This window comes from Sinocyclocheilus anshuiensis, unplaced genomic scaffold (assembly GCF_001515605.1).
Source record: "Sinocyclocheilus anshuiensis isolate Anshui unplaced genomic scaffold, SAMN03320099.WGS_v1.1 scaffold1598, whole genome shotgun sequence".
In the NCBI taxonomy this organism is placed as follows: domain Eukaryota; kingdom Metazoa; phylum Chordata; class Actinopteri; order Cypriniformes; family Cyprinidae; genus Sinocyclocheilus; species Sinocyclocheilus anshuiensis.
The window spans coordinates 24,582-44,757 of record NW_015542438.1 but is presented as its reverse complement, the minus strand read 5'-3'; the positions used below and the strand labels follow the sequence as shown (position 1 = coordinate 44,757).

Sequence of the window (20,176 nt, the reverse complement as noted above, 5' to 3'; positions counted from 1 at the left end):
TGTGCACAGCCAGCCTTGTACTCTTCTAGGTTCAAAAAACTGTCGTCCATAAAATGCGTTGCACAAATTCGAACATCTGGGTTGTGCTGTTCTGTTGTAAATAAATCTTAACCAATGATTCCTAATTGCATCTACTTCCGGAAGGCCAAATAAAGTGCTTTTGCTTTCATACTGAATCACACAGCCATCCCTGACATGGCTGCATCAACACTACTGCTGTTCCTGAAACCACGCCTTCTTTCTTTGCGTGCACATTTGTGCGGCATTATGCTAATATTTCCACATAGTGACGTAGACATGTGGGGGGCGTGTTAGAACGAGCCGTTTTAGGTAGGCGTGGTTGACTCTTAACTTTTATAAAGAATATCTCTTTGGATTTGAGACTTTAGCCTTTGCAACTTTACAGATCTTTATGCACCAAGAGCTTGTAACACTTCAAAGAGAAAGGAAAACTTGAAATCGCATCATATGACCCCTTTAAAATAAACTGCAATATTTCATTAAAAAAACAAAACAAGTAGTGTCAGTTTTGACTCATTTTCCCTCCAAACCCAATCTCATGCTAAGCATGCCTAATCATAGTTTTAACAATTTTTTATTTATTTATTTTTATTTTTTATTTTTTTACAAATTTAAATAGACTGTGTTAGCTCACCTTAAGTTAATAAACTAGGTAAGCATTTTACTGTGTAGCAGGGTCTGAAATTAACCCACATAAGTTTTTATATGATTCTATTAATCGACATTAATAATCATTCTAATATCAAGAGCAATAATTGACAACAGCAATTTTTGTCATAATATTGCAGCCATATTAGCTCCTGTTTTTAAACATATCATCTAGATACAATTTTAAACATCAATTGTTATTGGCAACAGTTTAAAGTATTTTGATTAAAAATTCAAGTATTTGACATTAAAGAGTAAAGACAACACATACCGTTATTAAGGTGGTGATAAAAATTGCCCTCACAAATGTAAAAAAAAAAAAGAAAATACCCCTGGAAATGAATTCCAGAAGGCAAAAATTGCCCCTTAATGGAAAAGATCATTTCTGACCCTGGTGTGTAATAATAAAAACATTACTTAATCTGGTAAATTACTGGGATATCAAATTAATAACAAAACTTAAAAATGTCAGTCTTATCAAAGAAAACTGGGTTAATTAGAATACATTTTCATACGATGGATGGATGGATGGAGAAAATTATGCTTAGTTTTAGGACCATTAAGCTTCTTTGTAGTGATGTATTATTTTCATGACATGTGTTCCACCTAATAAAATTAAATAACAAAAATAAAAAAAAAAAAATGTTTTAATTTCTGGGATTATAGCCTCGCATATGATGAGATTGTTTAATATCAGTGTAGCTGTCATCGATCAAGGAATAATGTTGAGTTTGTTACCTAGTATTTAAAAAAAACATTGTAGGGAAGTAAAGTGGTTACGTATTACACACTTTTAATGATTGAAAGTCTTCACGGACTGTAGTTTGTTTGTTTTATGTATCTATTGTGCACAAGATGAACGACATCATCATCATCATCATCATCACATGACTAATGACATCATCTGTCTGTCAGTTTTTTTCCTGGTTCTCGAAGCTGCAGGTTCAGATGGATCAGGATGAAGCTTCAAAGTTCCCTTCCATTTTTTTCCTTATATGTGACCCTGGAGCACAAAACCAGTCATAAGGGTCAATTTCCTGAAATTGAGATTTATACATCATAATAAATTAATAAATAATTTTTCCATTGATGTATGGTTTGTTAGGATAGGACAATATTTGGCTGAGATACAACTATTTGAAAATCTGGAATCTGAGGGTGCAAAAAAATCTAAATATTGAGAAAATCATCTTTAAAGTTGTTCAAATGAAGTTCTTAGCAATGCATATTACTAATCAAAAATTAAGTTTTGATATATTTACGGTAGGAAATTTACAAAATATCTTCATGGAACATGATCTTTACTTAATGTCCTAATGATTTTTGGCATAAAAGAAAAATGTATAATTTTGACCCATACAATGTATTGTTGGCTATTGCTACAAATATACCCCAGCGACTTAACACTGCTTTTGTGCTGCAGGGTCACATGTGTGATGCTGGTGGACGTGTGTGATAATTGTTACAGAGTTTTTGCTAGTTGTCTCTGAATGAGTGCTCAACTAGCGGATTTACTCAAACATCAGTCGTGACTAACAGAAGCTCACGTCTCACAGACGTCTCACCTATAAGGCTGATTTATACTTCTGCGTCGAAACTACGCCGTAGCCTGATGTGCACCTCTCCAAAAGTGTCACAGTGTGTCAAATCTACGCGGACCGCGAGCGCTGTGATTGGTCTGCTAGGACCCCTCCCTCCATATGTGTTTGAGTTTTGTGTGTGTGTTTTGCACTTTAATATATTTTAATGTTACACCTTCTTATTTAAAATAAACAAATCAAAGAACAAGTGTCTTATCATTTATCATAAAACGTAGCATTACATCACTTTGTTGTTCGCGACAAACAGTTCTGCCGTGGTACTGCGGGTTACACCAGCAACATGCCCGTGGACACTGCAGACTAGCGGTTTACATGTGTACTGCACGTCGACGCAGAAGTATAAATGTAAACCCACGCACATCCTACGGCGGAGAGGCTACAGCGTATGTCCGACGCAGAAGTATAAATCAGCTTTAAGCTCTCGCTGATCTGAAGCACTCTGGAGATTTACAGACCTCGATGGATTCACCGCTGTCTGCTCCTGTCTTCATTAGCTCTGCTGTTTGCTAGGATGCCAAATCACTCTCGTTCTGAGGATGTTTGTGTAAGTTAATCTTCTTTCTCCTGTGCTGTAGGTGACCGAGAGAAGCCGAAGATCGACTCCGCTGAGGATCTGCTGATGAAAAAGGTCAAGAAGAAAAAGAAAAAGAAACACAAAGAAGGTGAAAAGCGGAAGCGGCCCAAGATGTACAGCAAATCTATCCAGACGGTGTGTTCTGATCTCCCCAAATCTGGCTCAGAACTCAAGCCGCCACCTCCTCCAGTCCAGCAGGGCGACGCTCTGAGCTCCGTCAGCAGCCTGAAGCAGGAGAACAGCTGTGGCCAGAGCGCGAGCGCAGCAGACGGCGAGGCCAGAGCCGCTAAACTGGAGCGGCTGGAGTTCGGCTGTCTGGTTCACGTGGAGCACCAGCCGAACGGAGGAGCTCTGGTGGCTCACGCCTACAGCAAGGAGCTCTCTGTCCTGTCTCCTGTGGAGATGCAGAGGTTTGCGCAGGAGTTTGTGACGCTGGCGTTTTGCGAGGACCAGGATGGAGCCGCTAACTACGTGATGGGTGTGATTCACGGCGCCGCCTCCTACCTCCCAGACTTCCTGGAGTACTTCTCTACTAAGTTCCCCAACTCACCCGTCAAAATGGAGATCCTGGGAAAGAAGGACATCGAGACGACTACTATGGCAAACTTCCACACTCAGGTTAGTAGATGCACAGGCTGTGTTGCACTGCTGGGTGTTTGTGTTCAGACATTACACGAGACGATTAAACATCAGCAAACGAACGACTAGAATAACAGAGCAGTGCTGCAGACACACAACATGGGTGGCCAAAAGTACATTTTGCACATTAGTATTTAGAAATCAATGTATGCACACGGTTCTGCTATTGGTTTTTATGTGTGCACCATCTGATTTAATCAATTGGAAATTTTTTATGTGTACATTTGCACTCTATTAAACAATGTTCATTCATGAGGCCCCAGATGATCGTAATGTGTTGATATGTCATGCAGTGGGAGGGAGAAATAGCCTACAATTCTCTGATGCATCATGAATCTTTCTGTGTTTTGAAGGTGTATTTATTTGACAATTACTCAACTGCATAGAGTTGTTATTATTATTCAATACTATTTGAAGTACTTATATAATTGTATAAATTAAATATTTAAAGTACTCAAACAATTAAAAATATGTTTTATTATTTGTGGTATGAATAGTCATTGCATTTCACTGGATTGGTAATGACTTCTGAAATTTGACACCGTGTCCTAACTACACGCAACACGACAAGATTCCAGCGACAAGCAATTTGTGCGTCCACACCAGACGCGACGTGACAGAGTCAATCAAATATCACAGCTAATCAGAAGCATGTGGGGGCAGAGCCTCTCTGCAAGCGCTCTGCACTCGCAACAAAATGGATACGTTTATAATCTAATTCATAAATATTAAAGCTTTTTAACACCTGAGAATATATACTGTCATATAGTTTGTATGTTGTTGTTCCAGCCGCGACGTCGCGGAAATAGAAACCGTTTCTAAATTAGAAATTTTGCTTGTCACCGTCGCGGCTAGTTAGGAGAAAACCTCTGATTAACATGGAAAAGATAGCTTTTATCGCATGTCGAGGCGTCGCGTGTAGTTAGGACACGGTAGACTTGTGACCGTATACCGTGATAAAAGCATTAGCAATTAATCGCAACATGAAAATTTGATACCGGCATATCCCTAGTATCATGACAACATGAAGTAGATTACTGGATGAGAAGAATCAAATCATGAAGCCAGTGAAGATTCACCTCTAATGTCGTGTGTTTGTCTGCATACTTATACATCATACAATTTGCTACTCAATACTACTGTGGGGCAAACTGGCTAACAAAATTACATTCTGGGAGGTCAAATCCTCCTTTCGGGGTTGAAGGTTAAAGTCATGTTATGAAGGATTGGGCGAGGGCTTTCGCTTCAACCCACAGACTAAAAAAACAACCTGCAGCAACAGTAGGGTAAACGTACCTATTAAGCTCACCAAAATCTACATTGAGTCATTTTTAGTACACAAGATATTGGTTTCAGTACAAGAAGTTATATTAAAATAAAATATGAATCTCTCAAACAAAAATATTTAATTTTATTTTAAATGACAAAAGCATTTAAATTAAGATATACATCATTAAATCAAAAAGTCTGGCTGTGCTTTATGGGTACATGTTTGTCCCCTTCAAGCACACCCCTGTTCCCATTAAAGGGTTAGTTCACCCAAACATTTAAATTAGCCCATAAATTACTCACCCTGAAGTCATCCTAGGTGTATATGACTTTCTTCTTTCAGACGAATCCAGTCGGAGTTATATTAAAACTGGTCTTTGATCTTTCAAGCTCTATCGTTGTACTCAGCGGGTGTTGCAGTGCTTCGGTTCAAATGACGTGAAATAAAAAGCCCCCTTCCAAAAAAAAAAGTGTCTCACACGGCTCCGGGGGGTGAACAAAGGCCTCCTGTAGCGAATCGATGCGTTTTTGTAAGAAATCCGACTGGATTCGTCTGAAAGAAGAAAGTCATATACACCTAGGATGACTTCAGGGTGAGTAATTTATGGGCTAAGTTAAATGTTTGGGTGAACTAACCCTTTAAGCTCACATCATGTTTTATTAAAAAGTCTTGTTTATTTTGAACAACATTTTTAAAGAATAATTGAAAAAATGTTTTATTTGAAGGTACAAAGTCAATCACAAAAAAAATTTAAAAAAATAAAATCATGCAACAAAGCACTCAATTTGATCAGGTATATATTCCTAGTGAAGTGTCATTTAAGCACACTGCAGCATCTAGACTAGTCCACGTTCAGCGAAATAACACATATTCAAAAAACTAAGTAGGTAAGTGTATGAAGCCTAGTGTTTTAAAAATCTGTTCACGTTTTAAACGTCGTGTAGCGTTTTCCATCCTTTATTTGTTTTTTTCCTGGACAGATACGACAGGTTTCTCATGGCTCCTTCTTTTAATGGACCACATGCCTCTTTCATCTTTGGGCATAAACTATAGTTATTTCTCGATTTTGTCATCTTAAAGCTGTTAAAATAAGTTATTAATCATTTTATTAAGATCAACTTAAAGTGACGACCATCAGTTAATATTTAAAGTCTGTTTATAAAGTATTTACATAGACTTTCAATGTGGAAGAGCTTAAAGAGAGCACACTGAGCTTAATGGGAGCAGCAACAATTTTTTTGTAAATTTCATGTAAGAATTATTAAAATGACAATATTTTGCAAAATAAATAATCTAGGTCATGTATTAAGGTCATACATATTTTAATATGAACAACTATTATTAACAATATCTATGAAATTATAATTTTTCTTGTTGATGTTACACTGAAGCTGTGTTATTTTCATAGTAGTGCACCCTTTAAGCTCACCTTAAAATAATATGAAATCTTTAAAAATTACAGCAGTATAAAACCACAGGCCAGCAATAAACTGTCAATTTATAATATTATGGATGTAAAGGTACAAGCCAGTAATGCCTGTGAAGCAATATATTAGCGTAGCACACGATCTTATACAGCTAGTCAGCTAACTGAGTTCTGTAGCATCTGCGCTGTGTTGCTAAAACTGTCTTTTGGATCTAACTGTAATTATTTCCCACATCCAAGTTCCAGGTTATAAGCTGCAAAAGTCTGAACATGAATCTCTTAATGTTACAATAAGTAGTGAATCTTACAAAATAAAGGCTTAAACATATAAAAAATGCACATTTAAGGAGCTCTTTTGGTGAAAGTTTTCAGACAGCTTTCAGAATGGCCGCCAGACAGTGTGCACACATGGAGACCCATATCTCAGCGTACAATGATCTGATTGACTTGAAATTACAGGAGGAATGTAGTAACAAACACATCAATTGGTTAAGACATCAAGTAGGATAATAAATAATTTTTTCTTTTTATAATCTGAGTTCAAATATGGAAGTGTGCTTAACGGGTACGTTCACCCTATGCAGTAGGGGAAAACTGTGGACTTGGCAACACTGCTAGTAATACAGAAGTGTTTTAAAGAGGCAGCGGTGAAGTGCTCACGAGTTTTCAGCTGTCTTAAATATTGTCAGGGATTCAGCGGTCCGTATAGGGTTAGGAAGATCATTCCACCAGCAAGAAACAGCGTTCTGGAACGTGATGTTGTGCCTCTCTGTGATGTGCCACACAGCGTCGCTCAGTGCTTGACCGCAGGCTTCTGGACGGTGTGTAGACTCATAAGAGCAGCTGGAACATGATGGAAGTCCAGTACTCCAGTCTAGAAATGACAAGGGCCTGGACTGAGTTAAACAGAGCCTGATCCACCTGACGATGTGCAGAGCTGGTTCTGCTTGATCTGTTAGGGTTATTGTTGATGACTGTAGTTGGTGAATTGTACTGTACCGTTAGAGTAGCCATGAAGACGAGAAGCTCTGTTTTTGCTAGATTATCTTTATATACGCTGGAATCGTCTGGTTAGAATGAATAGTAAAGCTGTGTTTCTGCAGCAGAGCAATGAGCGCAGATCAAGATGACACTGTGTTTGATTGTGTGTCTTTGTGTGTGTGTTGTGACCTGTGAGCTCTTAGGATTGTTACTCTCTCTCTCTCACACACACACACACACACACACACACACACTTTATCAGAAACACTGAGACAGGCCGACCCATGAGGTCTGATGTTTGACAATCTTTTCATAAGAAACAGCATCTGCTTTTCCTCCGGTTGTACCATTAATAGAAACGTGAGCTCCATAAAACGCCTGGACACACGGCCAGAGAGAGAGAGAGAGATCGCAAGCATTGTTTGTTCTGCTGTATGTCAGACCGAGATGAGTCAGACCTGCAGGCATTAGCAGCCTGGACATGACGTGAGTGACGTCATCAATCCCATCATGCACTGCTCACTTCACATTCCCTTGGTTCCTGCAGAGCTCACTGTACTGGAGTGACCACATGACCACACACAGCGCTTCTCTGGCGCTGCATCATTCGTTTATTAATAGCATTCTGTGTATGTTTGCGTTTATGATCATGTGATCAAGCTTGTGTGTTTAGATGATTGAAACAGCTGGACAGACGGAGAGTTAGAGACTGTGTGTGTGTGTGTGTGTGTGTGTGTGAGAGATTTTACTTGAGTCAAAACGCTCACCGTCCTCCTCTCTGTCTCTCATAATATCTGTACTTAGTGGGCAAATTAAATCCAAGAGCTCTCTCTGACCCTCCATAGACAGCAATGCAACTGATACGTTCAAGGCCCAGAAATGTAGTAAGGACAGGGACGTTCACAGACATTTTGAGGGGCAGGGGCTCAAGTGGAAAAAAGGGCACTTATATTTTATTTTTTCTAAACAAAACATTAAATATATTAGGGGTGTGTGATATTGACAAAAAATATATCTTAATATTTTCTGGGATTTTATCGATAACGATAATTAGACAATATTTTGCTGAGTGTGTTATTAGGGATGCAACGATACCATTTTTTCAGAATCGATCCGATACCAGAAATTCTGAGTATCGGCTAATTCCGATCCGATACAGCGCAGTTTTTTTTTTAAATCAATGTAGAATTTCTATACTTCTGTGGGTTGACCTGATCATCACTCGTGTGTTAAACACAATCAGCTAAATATAGACAACTTCATTTTAATTAAAAATAACAAGTGAAATAAATATATAATCATAATATATGACAAAAAAATACTATTATAAACTAGACTAGTGGATAATTCAGCAGCAAAAGTTAATCTAGAAAAATCATGGGTGCACAATAATTTTATAAAAACATTAAAACTAAACATTTAGTGAAACAACATTATTTAGTGGGGAACAAATAAAAGTTAATAAGTGTAGGACTATATCTGGTAAACTGTTACACATTGCTCTTTGTATTGTTGTAAAATACATTCATGAAAAACAAGTAGCCTAAATATATATATATAAAATATATACTATAAAATTAAAAGATATTTCTTTTAAATGCATAGCACAGTAATGAAGGCAGCAACATATGATTGATAGAACAGAACAAAAAAGACTATTGATAATCTTTCATTGCACAAAAGTAAAATACAAAAGGGTATGGCTCAAATACAGAGAGCTTATGTGCATCCCGTGCGCAGAATGATGCGCTTGAAGCAACACGGAGTCACAGCGCTGCGCTTAAAAAAATGAAGAGATATTGTTACGTAGTGTATTATATCTGTGCGATATTTTATTGAGCCTTTTCTTTTAACAGTTTTAAATCTCAGTTATTGTGCGCTCTTGAAGAGAGTTTCATCGTTTTGACTGTAGAAACCGAACGCGACACGCAGTTTGAGCGCTGAATAGAGGATGACAGACAGCCGCAGCGGAGAGAAGTGTTTACGTGAACTTGACTTAAATATTCATCTATACTTCACATTAAACTATGGAACGGCTTCAGAACACTTGAAATATAGTGCACAAAAACGTTATGGTGCTTTATAATGTTTTTGTGCATTTAGTGGGGCTTAACAATAACACAAAATAGTATACGCACAATATCGGATTTAGATCGGTCTCGTCTGACCGATACCTGATCCAGCAGAAAATGCCAGTATCGGAGCCGATACCAATACTGAGCATCGGATCGATGCATCCCTAGTTATTGTGCTGATATCTTAAAGGGTTAGTTCACCCAAAAATGAAAATTAGCCCATAAATTACCCACCCTCAAGTCATCCTAGGTGTTCATGACTTTCTTCTTTCAGACGAATCCAGTCGGAGTTATATTAAAAATTGATCTTCCAAGCTGTTTAATGCCACTCAGCAGGTGTTGCAGTGCATCAGTCCAAAAGAAGTGAAATAAAAAGCGCCCATCCATAATAAAAAGTGTCTCACACAGCTCCAGGGGGTGGACAAAGTCCTCCTGTAGCGAATCGATGCGCTTTTGTAAGAAAAATAACCATATTTAAAATGTAATAATTTAATCTAGCTTGCGCTCACTGTTGTACACGGAAGCAGCTCCGGGCGGATGACGTATGAGGTCGGCCCAATTTATTTTATTAATTTGAGGTCGGCTCAATTTATTACATACCTCCCCAGTCTAGGGATGGGAAGGAGTAATAAAGAAAGTGGTGGAGGTATGGAGGGAGCTTTCCCCTTCTACTGACTCACACGCAAAACCATAATCGATACAAAACAGAATAAAATTTATTGAACACAAGGAAGCAGACAGAACTTCAGGAGGGGTCAAGGCCAACATAATAAACAGAACATACTAACTCCCAAAAGCAATCTACCTAATCAATCAAACAAAAGAAGAAAAAAAAAAGTACAAAATATTACACTAACTCCCTTGCTTTCTTTAAACAGGAGAAAAAGGGTAATCAAAATAAATGCCAACCACCTCCCTACAGCTTCCCACAAAAAAAAACAAAAACAGAAAAGCTCTTAACAGAAAAATAAAATAACTAATGTTTGGGTTAAATGAGTCCTCCCACAAGAGGATTAAGGATCTCTCAACACACTTATCAACAACAAGTTAACCACAAACACGAGAAGTCAGCAGAAGGGACTCTTGCTCCAAGCCTCCACAATCCAGACATCTCAGCTCTGCCTTTTAACTCCAAACATTTCCTCTAGTGGGCCAATCAGGATGGTGCAGCAATCAGCAGGATCATCAACTAATTGAACTCCTCCACCTGTTAGTCCTTAACAGTGTTTGAGAGAGAGAGAGAGAAAAGCAAAACAAAACAAACAGAGCACGTGCACAAAAGAGACACTCCCACTTATATAGGTCCTGTGACGTAACACCCCCACCGTTAAAGTTTACATCCCACTGGATGTCAATCAATTATTGACACTTCAACTTTGATAGATAGGCCAGGGTTATACCTTTTTTTTTTTTTACACAGAAATTCTGTTCCCACACATGTTGTATAAGCATCCAGTGTCCATTTGAATGGCAGAATGCAATTAGAAACAGAGATAACAAAGTCTCAAAAAAAAATTCTCTGCACGTTCACACTCAGTAGTTTCAATACATTTTCTGTAAACACAGAGCACATTAATAAAAGGAGCAACAACAAACAACTCCTAACTAAATCCTGGGTGTGAACCATACAAGCATAAAAAACACTGTAACACCCATTTGATAAAGGGGAGAGGAGACTGAAGGGCAGTGACAACATTTTCTTCCATTCACTCACAATCAACCCCTTTCCATAGAAGCAAGGTACACTAGATACTTTCCTAGTTTCCAAGTCAACATTAACACAATTCTCTGACGAAGGTTCTGATTCTTGTGCTTTAAGCAATTCCCAGTTGACTTCTAAAGAGATCATGGGTACCATCACTGCTTCAGAACAAAGTTCAGGCTTAACAGACAGTTCATTCTCTACAGGAATAGTCACTGGAAGCATAAACTCTTCAGAAGGGTCAAAAACATCCCCAAGTCCCTGTGACTGTGAATGCATCACTATGCCAAGGAGGAAACTCAGGGCACTGACTAGTAGTGTCAGGCTGCTCAATAACACTAATGTTGTGTACATCGATAGAAGATGGAAAGACTTCACCACATGTGAGGTCGTTTCCCAAGATAAGGTCAACTCCAGCAATAGGCAGCTGTTCACATACTCCTAATTTAACAGGGCAGTTAACAAGATCAGACTTCAAGTTAACATGATGAAGAGGATTATTAACACAAGCCATCTCAATGCCGCATACCAACACATCAGTGCCAGCATAGGAGTTAGTGGAGAAAGGCAGAATACTCCCCAATATGAATTATTGAGCTGATCCCGTATCTCTTAAAATCGAGATTAGTCTTAAGTCAGACTCAAACAGGGATACAGAACCAGACAGAAGAAAAGGTTGAAAAGATGCCACTTCAGCATCATTCACCATAGGCAGAGACTGTACAAGCGCAGCTCTTTTAGTCTCGGATGTCAAACTTTTCTGCTTCCAATCTTCACAGTCAGAAATTAGATGATTTGGATCCCGGCAATAAAAACATACACGCTTGTCACCCGTATGTTTTGAATCAGGCTTGCACAAACTCTCTGATTTTGAATGACCTGCCCAAACCGAATCCGTAACGGTATCGTCAGCGGGAGATCGATTTCTCCGGCGCACAGAAGGAAGGCACTTCTGTGCGTTAGCACAAATTCATCAGCGACAACAGCAGCATCAGACAGCTTAGTCACCTTTTTCTCATTTAAGTGCACAACAATATTCTCCGGCAAACAACTTTTAAAATCCTCTACCAAAATTAACTCTCGAAGTTGCTCAAATGTGGACACTTTACTAGAACAACACCATTTGTCAAAGAGATTACCCTTCTCTCTGGTAAATTCTACGAATGTTTGTTTGGCTGATTTCACATAGTCCCGAAACTTCTGGCGGTACGCCTCAGGTACCAATTCATAAGCTCTAAACACGGCAGTTTTAACAATGTCATAATCTAATGACTGTTCAATGGGCAAAGAAGAGCAAACTTCCTGGGCTTTACCCTCCAAATTACATTGTAGGAGTAAAGCCCACATATCTTTTGGCCACTGAAGTTTCACAGCTACATGTTCAAACGTTGTGAAATAGGAATCTACTTCTGCTTCACGAAATTTTGGAACCAATTTGATATACCTACTAACATCAAAATCTGCTACCCCTGCTCCATCACCAGGAGTCGAAGCAGCTGGGGCAGACTGAGATGTTGCCGGAGACCTCCCAGGCAAAGGAGAAGGGGTCACCGGAACATTATCAGACAAGAACTGTGGAACAAATGACCTACGCTCTCGTTCACGATCAGTCTCTAATTCAAGCAACCACAACATCTGATTATCATATTCCTGCTTTTTAACCAGTAGGTCTAATTCTTTCAATTTAATTGCCAACGGAAGCTCAACTGGTTTTGTCTCAGGAACAGGGAGTGACTTTACATCAGAGCCCTCAATAACAGAGGTCTTATCTCCACTCCCACCCTCCTCAGATTCATCAGGTAAAATTCCTTGATCTACAAAAACCTTTTGCAAATCAGTTTTAATACTACGTTTAGTCGCGTGTCTGGAAACTGAAATATTAAAGTCAGCCACTTGTACAGGGACGCGGGAAGTAGGGGTGCTGAGGGGGCTTTGATCAGCTACTATCGATAATTTCAAAAATGTGATATGCAGTCAAATTTCCCAGTGTGTATGTCACTTAAACAAGTGTTCATATCGACGCACTTGTAGTGCTTTGTGGAGACTTGGAGTTGTCAAATGAGGTGACCCCCCCCGCCCCCCTCCCCTTTCACCCAACACAGACACACACAGCACCCTCAACCGAAAACATCTTCCCGCGCCCCTGCACTTGTAACAAGTCATCTTCATGGCACTTGTTAAATACCTCAAATGAAAAAATAAATGAATATATGTATATCATAAAGAAAAAAAACTCCCCAGAAAAAAAGGGCACTTTCTCTCGAGGAAGAAAAAGGGCAGGTGCTCAAACCCCCTTTGACGTCTATGTGTGCACGTGCCTGAGTAAGGACATTGATAAAATGGTCCATGTGACATCAGTGGTTTAACCGTATCATATCTTATGTAGCTACGAGAATACTTTTTGTGCGCAAGAAAACAAAAATAATGACTTCATTCAACAATTTCTTCTCTTCCGTGTCATTCTCTGCTGTGTTCACGACAGTACCATGACGCATGCGTGTATCATTCCTCTGCTTGTAAACAATGTGCAGCGTGTTACTCTCATGCACGCACAGCGGGGAATGACACGTAAATGCCCACTGTGATGATTGGATAACAGTTGTGTTTTTTTGACAGCCTACATCCTGCAGTGATTTAGGTAAAAAACGAATAAATACTCAGAACATATCAAAAGATCTGTGATAAAAGACAAAGCAATAGTGATCATGTAATGAAAACAGTTGGACCAAGCTCTTACTGACGCGGACTGGAACTTTATTAAAAATAAAGTTCATCCACTGTTTTCTAATGTTGAGATCAGAAGGAAGGCGATACAAAGACTGTTTTTCCAAAACTTGGGACTACACAGCGACTTGTTGTCTTTAGAGCATCTTTATAGTTTAGTCACGAGTTTTATAGGTAGAAACTCTTGTGTGTGTGGGATGCGGGAGAATAAAATAATTCGCGGGACTCCCGTAAAATAAATATCTAAACATAAAATATCTAAAAACATATAAATTGTTATTCATCTATTGCCCAAAAACAACAACAACAACTAATATAAAGTAAAAATGATTAACAGGCGCAAGCATAGGCAGAGCCTCCACCTAAAACACGTGTTCAAAGCGTTGAGCAATGTAGCCAATCACAGACAGATCTGTTGATTTCTGCAATGCAATGGCCAATCAGAGGTGATTAAGTTAGAATCCACTCACCGCTCAAAACCCTGGAGTTCTTGCGCAGTCACCGGCAGCGCTGAAATTTGCATGCATGCTCACGAATCCTCTCATAACACACAGTGTAGACATTGTGAAAGATTCATTGTGCATATATTCGTTGTGTTATAACAGAGTTTTATGAGATCGCGATGAACTGAGATGTCAGCTTTTTAGTGATGATAAAGGGAGCCTGTTTGCTCGCATTCTGCCATGCCATGCCAAACCATGCATGCAGCAGCCCATGCTTGCTTTTCTGTTACAGTGCTTTGTGAATGTTGATGCTTAGCCTAAATAAATATTTTATCAGGAGCGTTTATACTGGTATGCTGTGGAACTTAGGAGATGTTACAGAGGTAATGTAAATTTCATGGATGTACTGAAAAAATCTATATAGGTTGCTTTTATGAGGGTTTTGCGGGCGGGAGCAGGACAAGATAACATATATTTCTATGGGAGCGGGCGGGAGCGAGACTGAAAAATCCGTCCCGCGCAGGTCTCTAGTGAGAGGCACCTTTTTTATAAATTGTTTTCTATTGGCAGTGAGCGTTTTGCGCGCTGTTTATGTGCCCCAGGCGCCTAGTGTTTTAGCCGCCTGCTGTGCCTCGTGTTTTGGTAGGAAAGCTCTGAGCACCTGAAGTTGAAAAAAAAAAACTCTGAGCAGAAAAGCGCCATCTTCATTCGCATTTTTTCCATTGTCCAATCGAATGATTGGAGACCGTTGTGGTGACAGAAGTTTACGGTTGCTTGGAACGTCAGGAGACTGCAGTGATGGAGGAGAAACTTGTGCTGGCTGCTGCAGGTTACCCAGAGCTGACTTCACGAACCTCAGTGTTTAAAGTTTCTGGTAATATGACCGTTCACTTAACAGCAAACCAAAGATTCTAGAGCACTCGCGCTATAACCCTTGATTAGATTGACAGAACACACTGCTTTTTTCTAAATTAAATAAGTCAGCTAAAAAAAGTCAGTGCAGTGTGCCTCGCATTTTCAAACCTAAAAACCACCTTCTGTCTGATCAGGCCTAACAAAGCAGTGTTTGTAAGTGCAGTGCTGCTTTGTTTACAGCGGTTACTGGGGAAACAGCTCTATTCCTGCTGTTCCATCAGCGCCACCTGCTGTCAGACAGTGGAGTTACATTCTCATTCATTCTGTCTACTGTTTGTCTTCAGACCAATGCAAAAATGGGAACTAATTATTGTTGTAAATCTTTACCTGTAGATGAAAAACAAGCAAATGTCTCAGCACTTCGGATAATAATTTTGCTCTGAATATACTTTATTGTATTTCAAGAGATTTTTATGGACTTTTATCAGACAAATAAGATCCAGAAACCATGGCATTTGACAGCGGAGATGTGGTGTGTGTTCAGGTGAGGAGGAGTTACTCTCACGGGACATACCGCGCCGGTGCTATGAGGCAGATCAGTCTGGTGGGCGCCGTGGACGAGGAGGTGGGCGATTATTTCCCAGAGTTCCTCAGTATGCTGGAGAAGTCGCCCTTCCTGGAGGTGTGTTTTCCTCTGTCTCTCTTTCACACACACTTTTCTTTTGGCAGCAGCATATTGATCTGTGTGTGTGTGTGTGTGTGTGTGTGTATGTATGTAGCGGACGCTGCCGTGGGGGACGTTCTCCAATCTGAAGCTGAAGAGCCCGACAGACAGTGATCACACACACAGATACTCACACACACACACACACTCATTCACACACACACTCACACTTACAGACAGACACACACACACACACACACATACACTCTCTCACACTTACAGACACACACACACACTTACAGACAGACACACACACACACACTCATTCACACACACACTCACACTTACAGACAGACTCACACACACACACTCACTCAGTCACTCACTCACTCACTCACTCACTCACTCACACACACACACACTTACAGACAGACTCACACACACTCACAGACAGACACACACACATACTTACACTTACAGACAGACTCACACACACACAAACTCACACTCAAACTTACAGACAGACTCTCACACACACACACACACTTACACTTACAGACAGACTCACACACACACACACTCACACTTACAGACCGACTCACACACACACACTCACTCAGTCACTCACTCACTCACTCACACACACATACACTTACAGACAGACACTCACACACACACTCTCACACACTTACAGACAGACACACACACATACTTACACTTACAGACAGACTCACACACACACACACTCACACTTACAGACCGACTCACACACACACACTCACTCAGTCACTCACTCACTCACTCACACACACATACACTTACAGACAGACACTCACACACACACTCTCACACACTTACAGACAGACACACACACATACTTACACTTACAGACAGACTCACACACACACACACTCACACTTACAGACCGACTCACACACACACACTCACTCAGTCACTCACTCACTCACTCACACACACATACACTTACAGACAGACACTCACACACACACTCTCACACACTTACAGACAGACACACACACATACTTACACTTACAGACAGACTCACATACACACGCACACACACACACACACACCTAACACTTACAGACAGACTTTCACACACACACACACACACACACACACACTTACAGACAGACTCTCACACACACACACACATACACACAGAGAGATTCAGCCGACACACAGCTGTGATTCTGGAAGCTGTATGAAACATCTGTCTGCTGTGGTTTATTGGTGTGAGCTGGTGATCGGGATTGTTTGTGTTTTCTTGCAGTGCTGATCCTCCACGCATAACCAAAGACGTGATCTGTTTCCACGCGGCTGATTTCCCTGATGTGGTGCAGCGGCTGCAGTTAGACCTGTATGAGCCGCCTCTGTCTCAGGTGAGGTCCACTTCCTGTACTGACCCTAACCCTGCGGAACACATCCTCTGTGAGACCCTCGCTAGTGCGCGATCCGGAGCACTGCCGTCCAGGCGTGGGAAGAGATATGTGTTTGACGTCTGACTGTAATATGTTGTACTTTGCTCTAAACTCTCAGATACACATTACAGCTAAATTCATTGTGCTTTAACAATGTCCTTTAGTGCTCAATCCTGCTCTGTACACACATTATAGAGTAATTTATGGGCATGATAACTGCATTCTACAAACAAATTAACTCCTGATGAATTCAGGTAGTGATAACCGGATGCAGTGTGTACAGAACTGAACTGAACAACCAGTTATTAATGATGTATTTAAACACGAATCAGAGATTAGTCTCTTTTCTGTGTGTGCAGTGCATTTGTGTTGCCAGATGCCAGGAAAAACAGCAAACCTGACAAGCTCACAATAAACCTAAATACTATTCAAATGCTTTATATTGAAAATAAAATGTAAATATTGTGACCCACACCTTCCACTTTAATAACTCCATAAAGTGGCTCTCATTATGATCCAAGCCCAAATGACCCAAAGACACAGCGACCTGCGAGAGTTCACTGCGAAACAGCCATCCAAGCTTAAACAAAACCTCTGTTCACCGTGGGTTAGTTAAAATTGACTAACATGACAAGTCTTTATAGACAAGTCACTTTAGTCCAGAAGAGCAGATATCAGCAATGCCAGAATGTTGCCACTGTGTGAATCATCACAGTTCCTTACACACACAGAGCGATGATTTAGGGGTATTTGAGTTAAAAAAAACAAAAAGTAGACGATGCGCAGTTTGATGAGTGTCCTGCTCATTCTCTCTCTCTCTCTGTCCAGTGTGTGCAGTGGGTGGATGATGCTAAACTCAATCAGCTGAGGCGAGAGGGAATCCGCTACGCTCGTATCCAGCTCTACGATAACGACATCTACTTTATCCCTCGCAACGTAGTTCACCAGTTCAAGAGCGTGTCGGCCGTGTGCAGCCTTGCCTGGCACGTGCGTTTGAAGCAGTATCATCAGCAGCCCGAGGTAGAGGAGGCTCGTGAGGAAGGCGAGGAGCTGAAGCAGCACATCAAGCAGGAGTCAGCTGGCGAGAATGGCAGAGCTGCAAACACAGACTGCAGACCTGCGCAAGAGTCGCCGTGCGTAATGCAAATAAAGATGGAGCGGGCGGAGCTACTTGCTGACAGACCGCCCAAACCTCCTCCTGGAAGTAACAGCTCGACTCCGCCTCTCGTCTCCTCTGACGGCCGACCCAAAGCACACCACACGGCAGAATGTCCAAGCGCTCCGTCACACCCGTCAAGCAACCCCACAGCCGGTCCACACACACCCAAACACACGCACACACCAGCACCAACCAAACACACACACACACCAGCACCAACCAAACACACACACACCTCCGCCTCCAGATATCTCCATTCTTCCTCTGTCCCCAAACTGGGCTACACGCCCTCAACACCAACTAAACTCAGCCATTCTGCCAACACAACCAAACCCATGCAACCTACTAACACATCCAAACCAACACAACTGGCTAACATAACCAAACCAACACAACCCACTAATGCGACCAAACCCACACAACCTACTAACACAACCAAACTCACACACCCTACTAACACAACCAAACCAACACAACCTACTAACATAACCAAACCAACACAACCCGTTAACACAACCAAACTCACACAACCTACTAACACAACCAAACCAACCCAACCTACTAACACAACCAAACCCACACACCCTACTAACACAACCAAACCAACACAACCTACTAACACAACCAAACTCACACACCCTACTAACACAACCAAACCAACACAACCTACTAACACAACCAAACTCACACACCCTACTAACACAGCCAAACCAACACAACCTACTAACATAACCAAACCCACACACTCTGCGAACACAGCCAAACACACACACTCCACACTAATAACCAAACCCGGCCCCAAACTGAGCTCTGGACTGTCAATCAGCTGGACTGCTCCGCCCCTGGCCCTGCCCCAGGCCACGCCCCCTCTGAGGCCAGACCGCCCCCCAGACTCTCTGCACCCAAAGGTGGTCAGAGCTCACCTGCATGAACCACACAAAGACTTTTTATACTGATTTGTACAGAGCGGTTTTTAAACGGCGCTTCATTCAATCATTTTATTTCTACTGTCTACCGGTTTTCCTTTCTTTGTAACCGGTCTGACAAGAGCAGAGAATCCTTCTGTAAGACAGGATCAACATCTCTCTCTGTCTCCCTCCTGTTTCTGGTTGTCATCATGGCAAATGTAGCTCGTAACTCGCTCCTCAGTGCCTGTCCGTAACTGTGAAATATCCAAGCACTTCGGCTCGGCTGCACTGAGAAAATTCTTCAAATCCAAACAGGTCCTTGAATAATATATTTTCAGTTGTAGGCTTTAGTCTTATTAGAGCTGACATGAACATATATATATATTTTGTAAGATGACACAGAATTCTTTTAAAGACTACAGGCTTTTCCATAGAGCTTATTTATATCAAGGGTTTCTTTGGTTCTGTTTGATTCGTCAGCACTTGTAGTGTACATAACGATTTTTCTAAAGGAAATGTGTAGTGTGATTTATACTGAAATCAGAACCTCCTAATAAAAGGTTCAGTTTGTTGGATCGGTGTCGTGTCTGTAAACCTTGTCGGCCGTCTAGCGTTTGCATGATCTGAAGCTACTGAAGAGAATTAAAATATCACAATATCTGTCTCGCATCCACACCGTCTTCTGGGGTGTGATTTTTATGTATTTCTGCTGATAGCAGACTGTCTTTCAGTAGTCACATTACCAGTGCTTTCTTTCACCTCAGAAACATCACTAAACTACGAACTAAACTCTGGAACAGATTTTCTAGGACTGTTCAGGACTCAGACTCACTCTCTCAGTTTAAGTCAGGACTGAAGACTCATCTTTTAGCACAGCATAAACCGTTCATTCCTCAGTCATGGTTTTGCTGTATTAGTCCGGTCTGACAGAAACACTTTTCCTACTGTATGAAGTGAATGGCATCAGTGCTAATGATATTCCTTCTCATCTGCCATTATATCCTTAGAGTCTCAGGTCTGACGAATTCGTAACTGTGCCATGTG

The 20,176-nt window shown here is 40.9% G+C and overlaps 1 protein-coding gene across 1 annotated transcript in view; it reads left to right on the top strand.

Moving 5' to 3' along the window:
- LOC107693579 (round spermatid basic protein 1-like) overlaps nucleotides 1-19,180 on the top strand; it is a 24,608-nt gene extending 5,428 nt beyond the window's left edge. The window contains exons 4-8 of the mRNA XM_016493020.1: nucleotides 2,846-3,462; nucleotides 15,504-15,641; nucleotides 15,739-15,793; nucleotides 16,890-17,026; nucleotides 17,894-19,180. Coding sequence (XP_016348506.1) covers nucleotides 2,846-3,462; nucleotides 15,504-15,641; nucleotides 15,739-15,793; nucleotides 16,890-17,026; nucleotides 17,894-19,180 — 2,234 coding nt within the window. The remainder of the gene's footprint in view (nucleotides 1-2,845; nucleotides 3,463-15,503; nucleotides 15,642-15,738; nucleotides 15,794-16,889; nucleotides 17,027-17,893) is intronic.
- Nucleotides 19,181-20,176: the final 996 nt, after the last annotated feature.